This window comes from Leucopleurus acutus, assembly GCF_964270905.1.
Source record: "Leucopleurus acutus genome assembly, chromosome: 14".
Taxonomy (NCBI): Eukaryota; Metazoa; Chordata; class Mammalia; order Artiodactyla; family Delphinidae; genus Leucopleurus; species Leucopleurus acutus.
The window spans coordinates 63,875,760-63,899,148 of NC_139156.1; the positions used below are offsets into that span (position 1 = coordinate 63,875,760).

The following is a 23,389-nucleotide window of genomic DNA, read 5'->3' on the forward strand; positions in this document are numbered from 1 at the left end:
AAGAAGGCGGTTAGGATGGAGTAGAGCTGGAAACCATATTATTTTCAGGATGGTTGGAAAAACGGCATGTTTAGTGTCGGAAAAAGACATCCTAGGGAGAGCATGGCAGCACGAAGTATCTAAACCATATAAACTTCCCTGCAGGGGCAGAATGAAGACTGAAATAGAAAACGAAGTGATGTATAGAAATGCAGATTCAGACTTAATATAAAGAACTTTCTAAGAACTTAAAAAGAAGAGGATTGTTTCATGGTGTATTAAGTCTTCACTGGAAGCCTTATAATAAGAAGGGGCTCTGTGTCAAGGCTGGCACAAAAATTTTGCTTTGTTGGGTATATGGTAGTATAACATCCTCCAACTGCAAGATCTGTGACTGGCAATTCATAGCTCTTTGTATTTTTCTGCCCTGTTAAAAACTTAGCAATCAATCACTATGTTTTACCTGCTAGGATAAATAATTGTTGATAAGGTGACTAATGTCTGATAATGGTAATAATAGATCAGCTATTACTGATCAACTTTGAAGATTGACAGAAAATAATAATACTAATCGTGCTTATTTTGTAAGTTAAATGAATGAACAGATTGTTGGGCTTATAATAGTGTTGTCCCCCTAATGACCTGGCAGTAAATATCTGTTGAATGAATAAGTAGATTGCTTATCATTGGCCTCACTTGCTAGAGTAGCCCTAACATATAAGAACTGGGAACTGTATTTAACATAGGAGCCCCACATTTAGAATAAATTTGCAGCCTAATTCACTGAAACTTGGAGTTAAGATGTTAAGCAAAAGATCCCTGTAATTTACAATTTTATGGATTCTCAAGTATACAGTTATCTCCTAAAATTAGGAATTAGGGTTATTCCAATGCCTCATCTAATTATCAGTAAAAATTCTATATTCAGAAATAAGCCACGTTTTACGTATGGACACCAAAGGGGGAAAGTGGCGGGGGGGGTGGCGGTGGTGTGATGAAGTGGGAGATTTGGATTGACATGTATACACTAATATGTATAAAATGGATAACTAATAAGAACCTGCTGTATAAAAAATTAAATTAAATTAAAAAAAGAAATAAGCCACATTTTATTTATAATTCCTGAATGACACAAAAGTGAATAAACCAAGAATATGATCAACTTTACACAAGAAATGACAGTACCTACAAGAAGTTACAAACCAATTTGTACTAATAAGCTAATTTTTTATTTCTAGTTGGCAGATATCCCTGTTACAATCTGCACATATCCATTTGTATTTGACGCCCAAGCAAAAACTACTCTGTTACAAACAGATGCAGTCTTACAGATGCAGGTAAAATATTGTATAGTACTAATTTAATTTGAGAGTAGTTTTTGAATTGTTTCTCTGGTGTTTTTTTAAAGTATTTGAAATGTCTTTGGGGATATTTTGTGCCTTTGTGGTCTGTCTTTTGCAAAGCTACTTTTACGGGCTTCCCTGGTGGTGCAGTGGTTGAGAGTCCGCCTGCCAATGCAGGGGACACGGGTTCGTGCCCCGTTCCGGGAAGATCCCACATGCCGCAGAGCGGCTGGGCCCGTGAGCCATGACCGCTGAGCCTTGTGCGTCCGGAGCCTGTGCTCCGCAATGGGAGAGGCCACAGCAGTGAGAGGCCCACATAACAAAAAAAAAAAAAAAAAAAAAGCTACTTTTACCAAAGCACCTTTGGTACCTATGAAGAAGACTGTTGCATGTGAAATGTGTATTCTTATGAGGGATACTTATATATATTTAAAAGGACATAGAATAATTTAGATTTTTATCATTTTATATCTAAAAAATGGTATAATCTTCTTTCATTATAGAAATATACAGTCTTTATAAACAGTTTGACTAGTTTACTTGATAAAATGGTTTGTTTCAAATCTTGCTTTATTATATCTTCCCTATTTATATACTTGGTAAGAGATGAAAATCAGTAGAGGTGAGGTGATGTTAAAAAGTAGGAGGCATTTGATCAGTTGTTAGGAGGAGGGTATGAAATGTCCGTGAAGAACGTTTTAGTAATAAATAAGGTACTTTCCTGAGGTTGGTCATCTCCTCTTCCTCCTCCCCACTGTCCTTCCCCTCCGCCCCCCCCACTTTAAGCTGAACATTCTTTCCTTTATAATGAGAAATTTTAAAACTAGTTTACATTATGACCGTGAAGGACTACAGTAAGTTTGCTTTATCATTTGGACTTGTAAATTTAAAAGTTTTTGAGTTTCTTCCTCTGGTATAGAATATCAGACTATAGAGGCTGAGGACTAAGGATGAGATGAGACCTTGAACACTTAATAGTCTAAAAATGCTTTTTAAAATTATCCCTCCCCCAATTTTGATGGCAATTTTTATTCCTTTAAAATAAATGCGTTTACTATTCTAAATTCTTCCATATATTTAAACAATAAATAATAGTAGGAGAAATTTTAGAGATGTACTTATTTCCATTTTCATCAACAGAAGAAATAAATATTTTTGTAGGATTCTATACTAACAGCTAGATTGCTAGTTTTTTAGCAATCTTTGTTAAACACTAAGTTAATCAGGACTTCCTTGGTGGTCCAGTGGTTAAGTCTCTATGCTCCCAATGCAGGGGGCCGGTGTTCGATCCCTGGTCAGGGAGCTAGATCCCACATGCGGCAACAAAGATCCTGTGTGCTGCAACTAAGACTTGGTGCAGCCAAATAAATGAATAAATATTAAAAAAAAGAGAGAGAAAGAAAGTTAATCACTTGGTGCTTTCAATGTAGGATATTCCATTTTAGAATTAAGAACACAAGGAAAATCATAGGAAAAAAATAAAAGCTTTAAATGGTAAAAGCCAAATGCTTGGTTTGTGAGCATATATGGTGATAACTCTACTAAATGAATTTCTATAAACCTTTTAGTTGGCCAGGCTGTTTCTTTTTCTCTTTAAAGGGTTGTTTTAATGCTGTTTTCTTTTTCTCCTCACTCTCCATCCTAGTTATTTTTTGAGAAACAACAGTGTTCAGATTTATCATAATTATTACAGTTCCATGCTTACTTAGCTTAATGGTATCATCAGTTATACATTACTATAAAAAATTCAGAAGGATACTCTTTATGCTCAGTTTATTAAGCTCTGATGCTGTGCTGAATACTGTGTTAGGTGCTGTGTGAATTCAGTAGTATAGGAATTATAGGATATCTATAATTAGTAGGTAGAGGTTAGCTTATTCAGTCACAGCAGCTTCTTTATAGCATTGCTATTAAATTTTTAATCTTTTGTTTTCTAGATGGCTATTGACCAGGCCCACAGACAGAATGTCTCCTCTCTTTTCCTCCCAGTGATTGAATCTGTGAATCCTTGCTTAATTCTAGTGGTACGTAGAGAAAATATAGTAGGAGATGCAATGGAAGTCCTTAGGAAAACAAAGAATATAGACTACAAAAAGCCACTCAAGGTAATTTAACATTTTCTGTTGTATAATTGGAACTTTTATTTAGAAAATATGTTTAAAGTTTTCCTGTTCATTTTTAGTGTATCTTTGAATCTTAATAAAATTACATACTTAAAAATTTTTTAGGTATTAATTGCCACGCTTTTATTCGTAATAAATAACGTGTTGTAGGGTTTCCAGAATATACGTTCATTTCTTTACATTCAGTGTTTGCATTAACCTGTTTTAGGTTATATTTGTTGGAGAAGATGCTGTTGATGCAGGAGGGGTACGCAAAGAATTTTTCTTGCTCATCATGAGGGAATTATTGGATCCTAAATATGGCATGTTTAGGTATTATGAAGATTCCAGGCTCATTTGGTTTTCTGATAAGGTAAAAAGTCCAACCGTCTAAATTACTTCTATATCTATCTATCTGTCTGTCTGTCTGTATACACCTATGTATATATACCTATATGTTTCAACTTAGCTCAGTAATAAATAGGAGTTATTACTGGATACCTAACATTTTATTTACAGATCTTCTTTATTACAATTTTAAAAATTATAAACGTTTGGATTCAGAGTCATCAGAACACATTAATGCTTACCACACATTTCAAATTAGCAAAATAAATTACGGAATGGTCATCCTGAAAATGATGTTGACTGTTCTGCTGAGTTAGATTTGAGGATTGAATAAGTACCAGATGAACTTTTCTTCTGGGGAGAATTAATTTATCATTAGGGATCATTGATTTCTCTACCTTATAATTTAGGGCAGAGGTAACTACTCAGCAAACTACAGTCCCTGAAAGTTCTTCCCAGCACATAAAGTCAGTGCCTACTCATTTATCTATCGTCCATTGCTACTTTCTAGCTAAAACTGGCAGAGGCAGAGTGGGGAGTTACAATGAGCCCCTATGGCCAACAAAGCCTAAAATATTTACTGTCTGCCCCTTTACAGGAAAAGTTTGCCGGCCCCTGATTTAGAAACTGTAAGTGAAATGGATGGTTCAGTTTGTAGAACTCTGAGTTGAAAGAAATTTGAATTATTTACTGTTTGTTCTAAAAACCTTGATGTATTATTTATTCATTCTTCCAGGAGACTGGCTGTCCTTTGTGATGTTAGCAGTCATGATGATCAGTGCCTAGGCTAGTTAATTTATTATGGGTGGCAAAATGGTACTACTCTTACTCTAACATTTCTTTTTCATTTTTGTAGCTTGGATACTTACATGTAAAGAAATTTTCTCATATCTGCTATTTAATCCTCATTAGTACAGTTCATATGGGAAAGAATTCTCTCTGTAGTTATTTTTCAAAAGAATTAGCATGCTCCAGTGGTGACAATTCATTTTTTGATTTTGTTTTCGAATATTATTATATATTCATGGACTTAAACATAGTTGATGTTTTTCAGTCTGTTGCAGTTATTATCTTTATTAATATTATCCCACTTTTGTCCAGGGAGAGCTCTTCAACTTGGCACCTGAGTCCTTTTGACACAATCTTAATACTGTTTAGTAGCTTCCTTGCTACCTGGTGTACTTGGTGTGATAAAATGTTCCAGACTTATACATTTATTGCCTAACAATACCAACCTTTCAACCAATATTATGATAACTGAAAATATAGTTGACCCTTGAACAACATGGATTTGACCTGTGTAGGTTCACTTATACGCCGATTTTTTTCAATAAATACATACTGTGATACTATACGGTCCTCAGTTGGTTGAATCTAAGGATGGAGGACTGACTATAAGATTGTACTCAGATTTTCGACAGCACAGGGGATCAGCGCCCCAACCCCTGACCTGTTCAAGGGTCAACTGTAGTTTTGTTTTGTTTCATTTTTAAGTATTTTGCAGGGTTTTTTTGCCCTTTGAGTATACCCCAGGTGAGATACACAGGCAAATAACTGTGTTTTTTGTTTGTTTGTTTTAACATCTTTATAATAATTGTGTTTTGATATCACTTGAAATTGGTACACTCTGTATCATTATACCAAGTAGATACACACGTAGGTTAACTTGTAGAATTTTTAATTTTTAGGGATTGCTTGTTTAATTTCAATTTAGTTTTATAGTTATATGAAATAGTTACAATAGTTCCAAAGTCAGGTCTACAAAATAACGTATCTAAAAAAGTATAACTTTTGTCTCTACCCCCTCCACTGTACTTCCTCCCTCCTCTTAAAGTTATTCTTTTCAAAAGGAATGTTACAGTTTAACCGTTTTTGAAAAAATAAATATAAGTACGTATGTAGTAGTATACCACATACCAATGTCAGTTTCCTGGTTTTAAGTATGGTTATTTAAGCTGTTATTATTGGGGAAAACTGAGTAAAGAGTACAGAGGAATTCTGTACTATTTGTGTAATTTCTTGTGAGTGTTAAAGTATTTGAAAATAAGTATTTTTAAAAAGAAGTGCTATACTATACATGTTTTTTTCTTCATCAAGAAAGGGTATTTTATTTTACATGAGAAATTAAAGCATGTTTGCATGTTGTTGTGATGAATTACTCAGAAAGTAGAAAATCAGCTATGCAGGAGGGGATATCAGCTGCAGGAGCACAGTCCTTAAATTGTGAAGAAAAGATGCAGATGAGTATGCTAGTGGAGGATTGACTCTAATCAGACACATAGATCCATAATATCATGAGAGAAAGCCAAGTATTTATGTAAATACAAATCTTCTGGTAGATTTGATGGTGGGAGGTTGTGCAAGTTCTCTTAGAATTATTTCTACTTTACAGTGAAATAAGACGCAAGTTTGTTAGAAAGTTCGAATAGGGGGAAGGTTGTTGGAGGTTTGAAGAAGAAAGGAGAAAGAGTGAAATAATCACTTAGGGGAGTGGGAAAATAAGATGACCATGTAAATAAATACAGGGTTAGACTGGCGGCATTGGAGGCCCATTTGAAACGTACGTTCATGAATTTTAAAAGGAGACCAATCAACATGGTTGTGTTTATTTTCTTTAGTCACATTTAGCTGCTTAGGTAGAGGTAAAAATGAAACAGACAGTTGATTTAACTAGGTTGTGGTTTTAGCAAGTGAGTATAAACAGAAGGGAAGAAAGAGCAGGGGAATGATTGATTATCTTGATGGATTATAGAATTTAAGCTTTGTAAGGAGGAAAATGTAAGGACTTGGTTGGGAGGTGATGATTTTTTAAAAAGTAGTGTGGTTAATGGCTTGTAGTTGCTGGTGGAGTTGAGTTGTAGTGTGAGTCAAAGTATTGGGGGGGTGAGTTACAAAGTAAGAAATGATGGTCAGATAGGGAATGCTTAAAATTTGGGTGGTTGCATTTAAATATAAAATATGACCATGGGAATGGGTGTCTGAGATGTGATGGGAGGACAAGACGGTTGGAAATTTTTTGTTGGAAAATTGCAGTTTAAGGAACTGAGAGGCTAGTGTGTTGGATGCCTTTTTTGGCCCGGGTATTGAAATCGTCAAAAACGATGGCAGGAATAGTGGTAGAAAAAGAAAGCAAAAGATAGTGCCAGAATCTGTGAATGAGTGCACTGTGAATGTCTTTAGATGTCAGCACAAGGAACAGTAGCAGGGAAAATGGTCAGTTGGCATGTGTTTGACAGAAGCTGGGATTTTAAGAAGGCAAATGGAAGGAGGTCTAGAAGGAGTGAAGAGCCAGGAGACCTCTCTCTAGGCCTGGTTGTATGAGGGGTTGGAAGGTTAAACAAACACCATTTATTATGAGCTGCAGGGGAAACAGCATCTTCAGGAGACAGCCTTGTTCATTTAGAAAAGGGGCAAGGAGAATTTGGAGAAGTTTAGGATATAGGCAGTTTTCCAAATGATAGATTGTGAGTTCCAGAAGAGAGAAGGGGTCTGGTGGAGCAGGGACAGTTAGTAACATTGTGTCAGATTTTAGGGCCTGTACACTGCCACATGGAAGTGGGATTAGGGACAACTTGTGAGTTTTTAGGCCTCCTTTGTTGACAGTTAGGCATGTAAGACATGGTTGAATAGTCCTGATGGCCTCTGAGGTAGGTGGACAATCTGTTCAAATTATGGTCTCTTTCTTGGCGCTGATCTCTTAGGGCAGTTTGTAGTGGTGTAGCAGATAGAATTTGAAGAGTGTCCGTGGGGTGGAGGCCTGTCTGCCAGGAACACAAAGAGTTCTATGGGCCTCTATTCAGTTCTGCAGAAAGGTAATGTTTTGAGACCAGGGGAGGGGCAGTCGTAACAAGCTTTATTGTATATCTTTGTGGGTTTTTTTGGCCGTGCCCTTGCGGCATGCGGGATCTTATTTCCCTAACCAGGGCTCAAACCCATGCCCCCTGCAGTGGAAGTGCAGAGTCCTAACCACTGGAGCAGCAGGGAATTCCTTGTGGATCTCTTATACCTTTTCAGTTATATCTTGATTTGGGCAATCGGAGCCCCATAGAGCTGCTCTTCTGTGTACTTTTGACATGTTCCCATTATTCTTTAATTATTCATTACATTTGGTACAGAAAATGTTCCAGGCTCATTTTGTGTTTTCTCTACCCCAGTCCTGGCATTAGCCATTTCTCCTAAGAGCCCTGACTTCTTTAAGTATAAAATGGTATTTAGAAGTCAAGCTCTGGATGCTGCGTGTATTCATTGCTACCAAGGAGTCATTGCTTTCAGAGTCTCACAGCAGACAGAACTAGGAACTATATGTATGTATACACACATGGCATACATCTCCTGGATTTCAACATGTATGGATATTTATATATATGTATACATGTACACACACATATTTGTGTGTGTATATATATACATACACACATGTTAAAAACCATGAGATGATACTGACACCTCTAATTCTATACAAACACCACAGAGTTTACTTTAGCCTTCTCCCTTTCCATTTTATGTGACTTAAATCACTAGTGAGAAACTTAACAGCCATCATCTTCCAGGTATTTACTCAGTAAGTAGCTAGTCTTCTGGTTACATTGGCCAAAAGCTTAGCCCCAGACATACTGGACCACCTCCTCAGAGAAGGTGTAGGAAGGAAGGAGGAAGGCAGAGGGCTATACGTTCTTTTTAATTTAATATTATTTTTAATGAGGTAAAATTCACATAACATAAAAGTCATCATTTTAAGAATTTTAAAATGTACAATTCAGTGGCATTTAGTACATTCACAGTGTTGTGCAACCATCACCAGTTCCAGAACATTTCATTACCTCAAAAGGAAACCTGTAGACATTAAGCAGTTTCTCCCCATTTCCTTCTTCCTTCGGTTTCAGACAATCACTGCTTTACTATCTATCTCTGTGGCTTTGTCTATTCTTGATATTTGCTGTTAATGGAAACCATATAGTGTATGGCCTTTGGTGTCTGGCTTCTTTCACTTAGGATAATGTTTCCGAGGCTCATCCATGTTGTATCATGTGTCAGTACTTAATTCCTTTTTATAGTTGAATAATGTTCCATTATATAGATATACCACATTTGTATATTCATTCATCAGTTGATGGACATTTGGGTTGTTTACCTCTTTTGGCTAAATATTATGAATAGTACTGCTGTGAAAACTTGTGTACATGTTATTGTTTGCAGTTATTTTGGGTATATACCTATGAATGGAATTGTTAGGTTATGTGATAATTCTGTTTGACTTTTTGAGGAACCACCGAATTATTTCCCACAATGGCTATACCATTTTACATTCCCATCAGCAATACATGAGGATTACAATTTCTCTACAATCCTGGTCAACATTTGCCACTTTCCTTTAAATATATATATATATATGTATATATATATATTTAAATATATTTTATATATGTATTTCTGTATTTTTCTTATTATGATAGTGGGTATGAAGTGGTATCTCACTGTGGTTTTTTAAAATTAATTAATTAATTTGTTTATTTTGGCTGCACCGTGTCTTAGTTGTGGCACGTGGGATATTTGCTGCGGCATGTTTACTTGTGGCATGCAGGCTTCTTAGTTGCGGCATGCATGTGGAATCTAGTTCCCTGACCAGGGATTGAACCTGGGGCCCCCTGCATTGGGAGCGTGTAGTCTTACCCACCGGACTACCAGGGAAGTCCCTCTCATTGTGATTTGATTTGCATCCCCTACTGGCTAATGATGTGCTTGTTTGGCCATTTGTATGCCTTCTTTAGCAAAATGTCTTTATAAGTCTTATACACTTTTTTAATTGGCTTGTTTTTCTTTTTGTTGCTGAGTTTTAGGAGTTCTTTTATGTATTCTGGATACCAGACCCTTGTCAAATATATGATTTGCAAATATTCTCTCCCAGTGTATGAATTATCTTTTTACTTTCTTGCTAGTGTCCTTTGATAACAAAAGTTTTAAATTTGGGTGAAGTCTTTTTTTTTTGTCTATTATGTTATTGCTTGTGCTTTTTGGTGTTATAACTAAGAAACCATGGACAAATTCAGGGTCATGAAGATTTACCCCTGAGTTTTCTTGTAAGAGTTTTATAGTTTTAGCTGTTATATTTAGGTCTTTCATCTATTTTGAGTTCATTTTTGTCCATGGTGTGAGGTAAGAGTTCAACTTCGTTCTTTGCATGTGAATACCTGGTTGTCCCACCATTGTTTGTTAAGTCTTGGCACCCTGTTGAAAATTAATTGACTGTAGCTATATGGATTTATTTCTGGACTCTCAATTTTATTCCAGTGGTGTATATGTCTATTCTTATGCCAGTACTACACTGTCTCGTTTACTATAGCTTTGTAGATTTTAAAATTGGAATGTGTGAGTTCTCCCACTTCGTTCTTCTCATTCAAGATTCTTTTGACTATTAGCGGTCCCTTACAATTCTGTATGAATTTTACAGTTAGCTTTTCCATTTCTGCAAAAAAGGCCATTGAGGTTTTGATAGAGAATGCATTGAATCAGTTTGGGAAGTATGGCCACCTTAACAATATTATCTTCTAGTCTATGAACATTAGATGTCTTTCCAGTTATTTAGGTCTTTTAATTTCTTTCAGCAATGTTTTATAGTTTTCAGTGTACAAGTCTTACACTTCCTTGGTTAAATTTATTTCTCAGTATTTTATTCTTTTTGATGCTATCGTAAATGGAACTATTTTATTTTTCGTTCATTGCTACTGTGTAGAAATAGAGCTGATTTTTTGTGTTGATCATGTGCTGAATTCATTTATTAGCACTAATAGTTTGTTTTGTGCATTCTTTAGGATTTCTGTATACAAAATCATGTCATCTATAAATTCAATAGATTTAATTTTACTTCTTTCTTTCCAATTTGTATACCTTTATTTCTTTCTCTTGTCTGATTGCCCCACCTTGAACTTCCAGTATGCTTTCAAATACAAGTGGTGACAGTGGACATGCTTCTCAATTTTTCCTGATCTGAGTGGAATGTCAGCTGTGGGTTTTTCATAAATACCTTGAATCATGTTAAGGAAATTCCCTTCTATGCCTAGTTTACTGAGTTTTTTATCATGAAGGGGTGTTGGATTTTATTCATATGTTTTTTTCTGCATCAGTTGAGATGATCATGTGGTTTCCTTCCTTCATTCCATTATGTGATATATTACATTGGTTGATTTTCTTATGTTGAACGACATTGCAGTCCTGGGATAAAGCCCACTTGGTCATGGTGTGTAATCCTTTTAATGTGCTGCTGGATTCAGTTTCCTAGTATTCTGTTGATGATTTTTCTGTTCTTATTTGTAAGGAATACTGCTGTATAGTTTTCTTTTGTGTGTGTGTGTGATGTCGTTGTCTGGCTTTGGTGTCATGGTATACCTGACCTCATAGAATGAGTTAAGAACTGTTTCCTTCTCTTCCATTTCTTGGAAGAGTTTGAGAATGATTGGTGTTAATTCTTCTAAATGTTTGGTAGAATATGGTCTCAGGTTTTTGTTGGTTGGAAGGTTTTTGATTGATGATTCAGTCTCTTGTTATAAGTTTCTTTAGGTTTTCTAATTCTTCTAGTGTCAGTAGTTTGTGTGTTTCTAGGAATTTGTCCATTTCATCTGGATTATCTATTTTGATGGCATGCAGTTATTCATAGTATTCTCTTATAATCCTTTTTATTTCTCTGAGGTTGATAGTAATGTCCACACTTTCGGTCCTGATTTTAGTAAGTCTTCTCTCTTTTTTTCTTGATCATTCTAGCTAAAGGTTTGTTAATTCTGTTAATCTTTTAAAAGAATCACCTTGGGGCTTCTTTGGTGGCGCAGTGATTGAGAGTCCGCCTGCCGATGCAGGGGACATGGGTTCATGTCCCGGTACGGGAAGATCCCACATGCCGCGGAGCAGCTGGGCCCGTGAGCCATGGCTGCTGAGCCTGCGTGTCCGGAGCCTGTGCTCCGCAACAGGAGAGGCCACAACAGTGTGAGGCCCGTGTACCGCCAAAAAAAAAAAAAAAAAAAGAAAAGAATCACCATTAGGTTTTGTTGCTTTGTGTATTGCTTTTCCATTCTCATTTCATTTATCTCCACTTTAATCTTTATTATTTTCCCCCTCTGCTAGGTTTGGGTTTGGTTTGCTCTTCTTTTTGTAGCTCCTTAGGATATAAAGTTAGGTTATTTATTTGAGAAATTGTTTCTTTTTAATTAATTAATTAATTTTTTTATTTGGCTGCATCGGGTCTTAGTTGTGGCACACAGGATCTTCGTTGTGGTGCGCGGGCCTCTCTCTAGCTGTGGTGCGTGGGCTCAGTAGTTGCAGTGCACGGGCCCAGTAGTTGTGGCACACGGGCTCCAGAGCACGTGGGCTCAGTAGTTGTGGCACGCAGGCTCTCTAGTTACGGCACATGGGCTTAGTTGCCCTGTGGCATGTGAGATCCTCATTCCCCGACCAGGGATCGAACCTACGTCCCCTGCATTGGAAGGCAGATCCTTAACCACTGGGCCACCAGGGAAGTCCCCTCGTTTTTAATAGATGTTTACAAATATAAAAACTTCTTTTTGAACACTGCTTTCCCTGCATTCCATAAGTTTTTGTGTGTGTATTTTCATTTTCAGGAGTCTCTTAAGTATTTTCTGATTTCCCTTGTGATACCTTCTTTGACCCATTGGTTTTTTTAAGAGTGTGTTGTTTAATTTCCACATCTTTGTGAATTTTCCATATTTCCTTCTGATATTGATTTCTAGTTTCATTCCATTATGTTCTGAAAAGATATATTTTATGATTTTAATCTTCTTAAATGTTGTCTTTTAAAATTTATTGTTTTTCTTTGTTTCCCATAATACCTCTTATTCATCCAGTTTTCTTGTGTTTGTTTCTTTTGTCTTTTTCTTGTGGTTCTTGGCTGTTTATTATTTTAGAGTGTGACACTGAAATGCTACCTAGATACTTTATGTGTATGGGCACTGTGTACTGGCCCTATTCATAGAGTGATTAGGTGGGGGCCTCTCAAGGGCGAACCCTCAAGTGTCAGCATATATAAGTTTTTTATTCTTTGTGTTTACAGGAAAGGTTGTAGCCCTGGCTGTCAGTGTTCTAGTAGTGTTCCAAACACTGCAAAGGGAAGCTAGGATTCTCACTGTTCACTGTACAGACCTTCATTTGATCCCTTTGTTTTTCTTTTTTTTTTTGTCTTTCTTTTTTTTTTTTTTTGCGGTACACGGGCCTCCCACCACTGTGGCCTCTCCCGTTGCAGAGCACAGGCTCCGGACACGCAGGCTCAGCGGCCATGGGTCACGGGCCCAGCCGCTCCGCGGCACGTGGGATCCTCCCAGACCGGGGCACGAACCTGCGTCCCCTGCATCGGCAGGCGGACCCTCAACCACTGCACCACCAGGGAAGCCCGATCCCTTTGTTTAATGCAGCACCCTGACCATCAGCTACCTCAGATTTCAGAGCCTCTTTAGTTCATCCTTTCCAAAAAGGCAACAACCTTTCCACCAAGCATCCTATTTTCAACCCCACTCTGATACCTCTTTCAGATTCTTATGTTTTACTAACTGAGCTACCTGGACTACCTCTGACTTTACAGGTATTAATTGGCACTTCCAGTTCCTGAGCCTACAGGACAGATGAACTTGTTTTTTACTGGCTTTCCTCTAAAAGCTACTGTTTCAGTTTTTTCTGCTTTACCGAAACAGACAAGCTATCCATTTACTTCTCATATTTTGAAATATTGAAATCTCTTTAGTGCTATTAAAACCCTCCCCTATTCTTTTTTTCTTGTGGGTTTATGCCATTTTTAATCCTTTATTCTCACTTAGAGGGATTTCTGGAAGAAGAGAGATTAACACATATTCAGTCTGCCCTACTTAAGAAGGACTTTCTAAACTTCAACATAATGTAGGACATCACAGAAGAAAAAGTTTAATTTGACCAATGAAAAATATGATATAACAAAACATAAAAAGCATATATGTAACAAAGATGACACAGGGTAATAACCCTGACATATGATGAATTCAGATACAAATATATAAGTAAACACTAGCCCCCAAAAGATAAATGGGCCAAGTATACAAAGAGGCATTTCACAAACACACAAATCCCTAATTTTCAGTATCACTAATAGTAAAAAATATATAGTAAAACAAGTTGTCATTTTTTTAACTCAGAAATATGTTTTATGTGTCTGTGGTATGTGTATGCAGATGAAAATGTGGAAAGATAGTCATTTTCCTGGACTACAAATGGCGGTACAAACTAGAACAGTTGTGGAGGAAAAGAGTTTGATAGTATGCTTAACTTTCCTTTGACTTTGAAATTCTTCCTTGCAAAGCAGAATTTCTTTTAAGGAGGTATTCCAAACTACGGACCAAAATATATGCAAAAAAGATGCCCATCTTCTTTTGAAAATTACTAGCTAATTCGAATAATATTTATTGAGCCTTCACTGTGTGCTTCAGGAACTGTGCTAAAAGTATTTTACATACATTATTCCACTTAATCCTCACAACAACCATATGAAATTAATACTACTTTTATCTTGAAAACAGTGAGGCTAGATAATGAATTAACCAGGTCTGGAGCCCCAGATCTAGTTTAAAAATTGTTTGCTCTTAATTGTCATGCTTACTGAATTTCCTGTGACCATATGTTAATTCTCTAAAGATTACTGGGGTGGGAGAGGTGAGGGGAATAAGCATTGTTTTTAATATTTTAATAATCTAAATGTCCAACTATAGTTAAAATAGCTAACTTAGTAAGCCATGGAACTTTTATATGATATAATATGCAACCATTAAAAATTGTGTTCTGGAAGAATTTTTTTTTTAATTAATTAATTTATTTTTGGCTGCTTTGGGTCTTTGTTGCTGCGCTCAGGCTTTCTCTAGTTGCAATGAGCAGGGGCTACTCTTCATTGTGGTGCGTGGGCTTCTCACTGCAGTGACTTCTTTTATTGTGGAGCATAGGCTCTAGGTACGTGGGCTCTAGAGCGCAGGCTCAGTAGTTGTGGCGCATGGGCTTAGTTGCTCTGCGGCATGTGGGATCTTCCCGGACCAGGGCTCGAACCCGTGTCCCCTGCATTGGCAGGTGGATTCTTAACCACTGCGCCACCAGGGAGGCCCTGGAAGAATATTTAATGACATAAGAAAATACTTGTGTTGTAATTAGAAAAATGAGAAAGCCTTAAGTATAATGTTTTAAATTATTTTTCTGAACTTATAGTAGATGGAAATACATTAAAAAAATTTTAAGTCGTTGTTTTTGGGTGTTTCTAAGTGATTGGATTACAGGTGTTTAATTCATTTTCTTCTTTAGGTTTTTTATTTTCCAAATTTTGAATGTGTATAATTTTTTAAATCAGAAAAAATGTTCTAGTAATCATTTCATTTATTAATGTAATGCTTAAAGATGTGAAAACGATTCTATTTCTGGGGAAAAAGCCAGTTGTGAAATTATATATTTAGTATCATCTCAACTAAATTTTAATTTTGTTTGTCCCAGAAAATACGTTGAATGCAAATGTGCAAAAATACTAACAGTGATATTGTCCCAGGGAGATGGGAATGAGAATGAACTTTTTTCCTATTATTCATTACTTTTTTCTGTGTCTCCAAAATTTTCTACCACAAGTATGTGTTTTTGTAATCAGAGAAAGTTTAATGTTTTAACTTGGAGAACAAGTCTTTACTTATTTTTCCCTTATAATTTTAGACATTTGAAGACAGTGATTTGTTCCACTTGATTGGTGTTATCTGTGGATTAGCAATTTATAATTTTACTATTGTGGACCTCCATTTTCCTTTGGCTTTGTATAAGAAACTGCTAAAAAAGAAGCCATCTCTGGATGATTTGAAAGAACTAATGCCTGATGTTGGGAGGTTAGTTGTAAAAAGTGGCAAGAGTGGGGTTTAGAAAATAGGAAATGGGGAATGTCCAGAAGCTTTCCTTTTAGGAATAATTATGTTTCTGTTGTTCTTGTCGAATTTCCAAAATAAACTAATAGCCCTTCTAATAAAGGAAAACCCATTGTGTTAGACTGAGAATTTTCTGCTGAAAGCGTTATGTGTATAAAACCATGTACTGAATTTTTAGTTTAACAATCCTTTGTGAATATCTGATAATAAATTTAGGAAGGTAATGTTTCCTGAATGTAGTTAAATGATTTATTTGGACTTTTACTTCTAATCACCTTCATTCCTACATGTAATATGTAAAGTTTCTTTTTATTTATTACATAAAATGGAATAAAAATTGTATATAAATAAGAACAAGTGTTGCACATAGGTGGATACATGCTTTTGTATTCAAAGCAGGAGATGAAAGCCTTAGAGTAGGTTTTTTTTCCTTCAGCATTGTTTATAAGTTTTCCATTGTACATCCACCATTCTGAAACAAATATAAAAGTACAAATTAACAAAAGGATTTGATCAAGAATGAATGAAAATATATACTTAGTCATAAGCAAAATAGTCAAAATACTCAATAATATTTTATTTCAAAGAAAATACATATTGTTTTTCAGAAGCATGCAACAGTTACTGGATTATCCAGAAGATGATGTTGAGGAAACATTTTGTCTTAATTTTACGGTAAGATGAAAAGACATAGAGTAGCCTGAGTGTTCATCATCCCTTTTTATTTATCAGCTGTGCCTTATGATTTTTCTTTATTTTAATGGATGGTATTCTTAAAGAACCCTTTAGCTAACATTTATTGAGCATTAACTATATGCTAGTCACAGTACATGCATTATTTCATTTAATCCTCATAATCCCAAGAGATAGGTATTATTATCCTTATTTTACATATAAAGAAAACTGAAAACAATCATCACACTTCAGAGATAGTATTTGTATCCAGCTCTGTGACTTCAAAGCCTATGTTGTTTAACATTATACTAAAGATCTTTACAAATACAAGGGGTCCTCTTTATTAAAGTGTTCATTTTTTGAGTCTGCAATTACAAGAATGTTTAGAGAAGCATAGGTTATTGTAACATGAAAATATTCACTAGTGAATTTGCCACCTAAAAGATTAATTCCCACTCAGATATCCCTTTCACACTAACATTCATCCTTGCCTATTTAATCTTACGGTTGGATGCAATACAAATACAAATACATTGGAATATTATTTGGAAGATGAAATTGCAAATCTTATAAAAGATGCAGAACTTAATTCTCTGAGAGGGGTGTTCAGTAAATCATCCAGTTACATGCAAAGCCATTGACAAATGAGAATCTGGCAGAAGTAGACTGGTTGACAACTAAAGAAGAGAAAATCAGCAAGGATTATAAGTTACTTCAGAAGTAACAATTTCAGTATTATAAATTAGACTCTTGGGAAAATGGTAAAACCTTCAGTTTTTCTTTTTTTATGTCTTTTCAAAAACTTTGTTTGTCCCCCAACCCTAAACAGTTCTCTTTATGTTTTTATGGTCAAAACTGACAAAAGATACCATATTCCACTATCACACAACTTGCCAAAAAATTATGTGCCCCCTCAATAAAGTTTATCCATTCTTTGATCATTTTAAGAATTGGCACATAGTTTAGTTGTAAGAAAATTTGATAGATTTAGGGGAAATAAGTTAATTTATTTTAGTAACGTTTAATAGTTTTCAAGAAAAAAAATTCTCCTTGGACTTCTGTTTACTATGAAATTTTAGTTCTCCTTTTCAGTTGATTCACTTATAACCATGTCAGTTATCATTGAATCTTTACTGTTCATCTCAATTGACTGAAACATTGGGTTCCAAGCAATTTAATTTCTGATTTATCAATCACCAAGTTTGTGAATGCTTAGTATATCTAAGAACTGTGGTAATTGAAACATTCCTTCCTACTGCCATTTCTTTCCCAGACGTTCAGTGGCTCTTTATTACTTGTAGAATAATAGCTTTATAATGGACTTAAAAGACCTTTGTAATCTGGCTTTCTTTCTAACTTTCATTGTATCCTTCCATTCATACTGCATTTTGTCATGTCTCACAATATTCTTTTATATACCTTACCATCCCTGCTTTTTAGGGGCATACTTTTTTTTGATATTTGCTCTCATATCTATTCTTTTGTTCAGTCTCTGTACTCAGTCAGAAATTTCCACCCTCTCCTAATCTTTCAGAGCCCTACTTAACCCTTCCAGGTGCTTTTCAAATGACATTTCTTCCTCAAGGTTTTTAATACTTCCTCTAGTTAGAAGTAAGTTTTCTTTCTTCTGTGGTCTGGTAGTATTTTGTTCATGTCTGTATTATAGCATTGATTTTATTATAATGAGTTGTTTACATATCACATTTCTCCTCTTTTATTAGATAGTAAACTCCAGAGCAGGGATTTATTCATCTCTTATCATCCCACTCCCACCATAGTGTTTTATAGACAACAGATACTAAAAAAAATGTTTTAAAAGAAGAGGATAATATTCCAAAAAAAAGGGAATAGGAAGAAGAAAGATTCAAAGGTGGGAATGGTAACATTAGGAAAATGAGTACACTAGTAAGGGAAATTAAAAGTTTCAAAATAACCGACTCTTTATAGACCAAATTAATGGCAAACTGGAAGAACAACTTGTAATTAAGAATGCAGCAAGGAAGAATTCAAGAGTAGCAGCTATCATGTGGGAAGAATGCATAGCTAGTCTAAACTGAATGCATTCTGACTTCGAGTCTTTCACTTGTCCGTGGAAAACATCCTTTCTAATATTTTACTCCTATAGTGACCCTTCTGAAGTTTTACACATGATAAATACTCAGTTTCCTGTTTTTAACAAACCAAACACTTGTTGATTTGTAATTAGTTAGTCAAGGTAAGATTTCAAACTGCCAGAGAAGATGAAGATTTCTAGTTGTGGCTTTATGCAGAATTCACAAATAAGCTTATGGTAGCAGAATTTTACTGCAAATTTATTACTTCTTATATTTAATGAGAGAAAGGTAGATTATAATAATAGGTTATTAAAATAATCTAATAAGTTTTGAGTCTGACATTGACTTTTTTTAAAAATTTAAATTAATAGATCACAGTTGAAAACTTTGGTGCAACAGAAGTGAAAGAACTGGTTCTAAATGGTGCAGACACAGCTGTTAACAAACAAAATCGGTAAGTGAATTATAAGCAGCATCAGTGGTAGTAAAAAGATTCAGTAGGCATTTTCTTCTGTATTTAGAAATATGTCACAACCTTAAGTTTTTACTCAGATAAAACTTATTTTGAATGGTAAGGACGTAATTAATCTTCCTTTTGCTCCTTTTAAGACATTAATAAAGGGATTAAAAGATCATTAACAACAAGAACAAAGAGAAGGGAGAGGAGACAACAGCAAACTCGTTTTTGGAAGCTAGAAGCCAGTGGTGCCTAACTTCAGCCAGCCAGAAAAAGCTGCAACATAAGATGGACTGGGAGCCAAGAAGGCAGACAGTTCATATTGCAGAACAGAGGCCTCAGGCACTGAGAATAAAAAACAGGTTAAAATGTGTATGTCTGTGGAGTTTAAGGGGAAGCTGGAAACAGAAAGATTGGCTGTTATAAGAAGCAGTTAGAAACCCATTTCCCTTAGTACACAAGTAGCTGGCAACTTCCCCTCTCCAGCCTAGGCAGATTGGAAACTTACATTCTGGGGAGATTGAACTAAAGGAACTGTGGATTTGAGGGCAGTTAGGTACAGCCAGGGACAAAGGGCTGAAATGAAAACAGGGAGATTAAGTGACAGTCTACAGCTCCCTCCTCCTTGACACTCTATATTGGAGGATTCTTCTCTGGGAAAACTGCCTAACTTTTAAATGTAAGTGAATAACCAAAGATCAGTAGACATTTAAGAAAGGACCAAAACAGTGAAAAAGAATGCCAAGGAAATACAAACAGTGTAGGATGAAAAACAAAACTTCAATGAAAATTGAAATCAGTATCCTCAAGATGGTAAGAGTAGCATCCATAAGGATACTATTAAAAACTGAAAAAAATTCACTGAAGGAAATGGAATGAATGAAATTTGTCAAAGAAATGGTACGAAAAAGAACTTCCCAGAACTGAATGACATGCCTTTTAAGATGGAAAGCATGTGAACTGAAAAAACATATGCCAAGGCAAAAATACATGAAATTTCAAAACCCAAAGAAAAAGGGACCCTAAAACCTTTCAGAAAAAAAAAAAGCAGACCATACGCAAAGAATTAAGAATCAAAATAACATCAGGCTTCTAAAGAATGACACTGAAGCTAGGAGATCAAAATTCTGGGAAAAAATTATTTTTAACATAGAATTCTATATTGAAACTATCGAGTATGTGGTGTATAAAAACATTTTTATACATGCAGAGTCTCAGAGAATTTACTTCCAGCGCATTTTTCTTAAGAATGTGTGGAGGATATGTCCTACCAAAACAAGGAATTGAACCAAGAACGAGGAAGACAGGGGATCCAAAAAAAAACAAATAGGAGAGACAAAGAGGAACAGCAGTGTGTACATGATTTAGAAAGAGCAGTCAGTCTGCGGTAGATCAAGAAGATGGAGGGCTCCAGGAGGAATGTCTTCAGGAGAAAAATGCAACCTAAAATATTTGAATGAATCTAGAGGAGATTGACATTTCTGTTGAAGTTGGAGATGAGGTTGCAACCTAAGGGAAACAAAAGTTCTTTTTAAGAAAAGTAATCATAGAATACTCCCTAGCTGAATATTCATAATCATAAAAATGTTAACAATAAATATTGAACCAGTATTCACTGCATCAGATAATATTTATAATTGTAAATCAAGGAATAACAATAGAACTGTGTTGTTGAAGTTTGAAGGTAAATATCAGAAGGAATAGCAAAAATAGTTAACAAATAGTTTTCTTCAAATTGCCAGGGACTTGATCCAAATGATTATAATCCTGATTCTGCTACTTAGAAGCTGTATAACTAAGTTTAGGTAAATTAGTTTATGTCTTCATGCCTCATAGTCTCTTTTTCCATAAAATGGGATGATAAATTATACATACTTCATGGGGTTATTCTGAGGATTAAATGAGGCGATAATTTTAAAATGCTTAGAGTAGTACCTAGCACATGTATGTGCTCAGTAAATGTTGGCTGTTAGGATTATTACTGTTCGACATTTTAAAATGTATATACTTCTACTTTGATAAAAAATAAAGCTGTTTTAAAAATAATGTGAAAATAATTTAGGTCTTTCTACTTACCCTTTAAAAAAAAGCTTGGTTTTGAAAAACTTTGACTATGATTTAGAAAGATTGTTTTTTTCAGCTTTTAAAGTTTCTATTGTTGGACTAATTCTTTAAGTTTCTAACAAATATTGTTTCCCATAGGTTATTTAGAAGTAATTTAAAGAATTTTGATCTTTGTACTGCCAGTCCTAGTTACATAATGAAAGTGTTGAAGGCAAAAATGTTAGCCCATAAAACAATTTAACCTTTTGTACTTAAGAGACTTAACTAGTATAAATTTGACTTTCTCATTAGATTAATTATAAAATTATGCATTACAAAATTATCTGTTTCTTCTCATCAGAACCTTATGCTGATAAGCATATGCTATTATTAATTTTTCCTTAGGGCCACCCAGTTTTATAATATCCTCCTTTAACCTTTTTTTTTCCCCTCTTTGTAAATTTAGTTTGGTATTATTTTAAACTTTGCTAAAATGATTATCTGTAGATGACTAAATTTACCAGTATTCCCATTTATAGAATCATCCTTTTTAATTTGGAAAACAAGAGTATGAAATATCGAAATCCTCTAGTACCCATTCTCATTATTGGTTTGACCAGATAGCTCATAAAGTGTTTGTGGCTAACAGAACAAATTGAATAAAATAGTAGTTCTAATTACTGGGTAAAGGGGTTTCCTTTTGTATCATAACAGGAAGAAAAGCATCCAAAGTGTTCATGTGTATGTGTGTATTTATATGTATGTGCACATACATTTGAAAAGAAACTGCACTTGTAATCTTTAATGATTATCCTTAAAGAATACTTAGTGTCCCTGTTGGGTTTTTAGTTTTTTAAATAAATTGTGTTATCAGATTCCTTGAAACCCAAGGAAAAACAGACTGTAGTCTGTCAAATAGTCTGAATCCCAAAGCTCTCATTTTTTTTGGTCACCTAGTATTTTTAAGAGGTTATTCTTTTTAGGGATGTATGTGGAATGGTATGTATAAATTCTGAATAATTTGTGAATTTAAAAATAATTTTATAGCCATTTGTATCATCATTCTCCCCATTAGGAAATGAAATCTTTCACTTAGAAATAGCCTAAGAATGGCTGTAAATGAGAGATTGTACATGCCTCATAGATATACCAGATTTTTGTATAGAAAGAATAATAGACTTCTTCATAAAGACTTTGTCCCTTTGAACCTTACTCATACTTTCTCAGTTTTATACATAAGTAGCAAAAAGTACAGCTGCATTCAAAGTTTTAATAAGACTTCAATATGTATTCTCTATAAAAAATGATTTTTATCTTCTGTGCATGTGTGCTTTTTCATTTCTAGGCAGGAGTTTGTTGATGCTTATGTGGATTACATATTCAATAAATCAGTGGCTTCCTTATTTGATGCTTTTCATGCGGGCTTTCATAAGGTCTGTGGAGGAAAAGTCCTTCAGCTCTTCCAGCCTAATGAACTACAAGCAATGGTTATTGGAAATACAAATTATGACTGGAAGGAACTGGAAAAGGTAGGGGAAAACAAATCTCTGATATTGTTTAAATGGAAAGGCAAAAGGAAAACATGGCTTGTTGATGGAAATCTTGCTCTTTCATTTATTATTTTCCATTTTACACTATTTAGTACTATCGTTTTTATAGGAAAACACTGTACCCTTCTTACTCCACAATGAATGAATTTTAATTATATGAATTAGATAGCATTTTTATATCTCTGGTATTGGTGGTATTCATATAGAAAAATATTATCTATGACAGAGGCTGAATAGAAGCCCCAGCTAAAACTGAATGGGCTTTCATTCTGCCTCAATCCTAGGAAAACCGTTATGAAAAGCACTCACAGTGATTACGATCTTTGTTTCCTTTTTTTCTGATTAGTCTCAATGTTAAGTTTTTTATCAGAGAATAAATAATACTCATGATTTTCATTACTGATGGCTTAACCAATACAGGAAACTTTAGGGAGAAGATGGGGAATTTTTAAACAACTTTTTTCTTTTCCTTCTTTTCTATACAAGTAATTCTCAGATATTTCTTCAGCTAAACATTTAGTGAAAAGTGCTACGTTAGGTCAACTTTAAGAAAGATGTATGCAGGGTTGATCTGTACATTTTTCCATCTTTGTAATCTAGCAACCTCTGATACAGCTTTTGTATTAGTAGTTCTATACTGTATACCTGTTAAGTTAGCTAACATTAAAAAATATGTTATTAAGTCTAACAAGGATACAAAGCATTGGGAACTTTCATACATTGCTGTTGAGAATACAAATGATACAGCCACTTTGGAAACAGTTTGACATTTTCTTATAAAATTAAACATATATTTGTTACATTCTCTAGCAGTTCCATTCCTAGATATTATTATGTTCACACAAAAATCTGTAAACAAGGGAGGAAAGAAGCATTATTGTTTAATGGGTACAGAGTTTCAGTTTTGGAAGATGAAAAGCTTCTGGAGA

At 34.9% G+C, this 23,389-nt stretch overlaps 1 protein-coding gene across 4 annotated transcripts in view; it reads left to right on the plus strand.

Moving 5' to 3' along the window:
- Nucleotides 1-23,389, plus strand: part of HERC4 (HECT and RLD domain containing E3 ubiquitin protein ligase 4) — a 133,556-nt gene that overhangs the window by 104,167 nt on the left and 6,000 nt on the right. For all 4 annotated transcript variants that reach the window (XM_082854154.1, XM_082854155.1, XM_082854156.1 and 1 more), the window contains 7 exons: nucleotides 1,218-1,316; nucleotides 3,260-3,427; nucleotides 3,654-3,797; nucleotides 15,479-15,645; nucleotides 16,290-16,356; nucleotides 18,782-18,864; nucleotides 22,256-22,439. In XM_082854154.1, coding sequence (XP_082710280.1) covers nucleotides 1,218-1,316; nucleotides 3,260-3,427; nucleotides 3,654-3,797; nucleotides 15,479-15,645; nucleotides 16,290-16,356; nucleotides 18,782-18,864; nucleotides 22,256-22,439 — 912 coding nt within the window. The remainder of the gene's footprint in view (nucleotides 1-1,217; nucleotides 1,317-3,259; nucleotides 3,428-3,653; nucleotides 3,798-15,478; nucleotides 15,646-16,289; nucleotides 16,357-18,781; nucleotides 18,865-22,255; nucleotides 22,440-23,389) is intronic.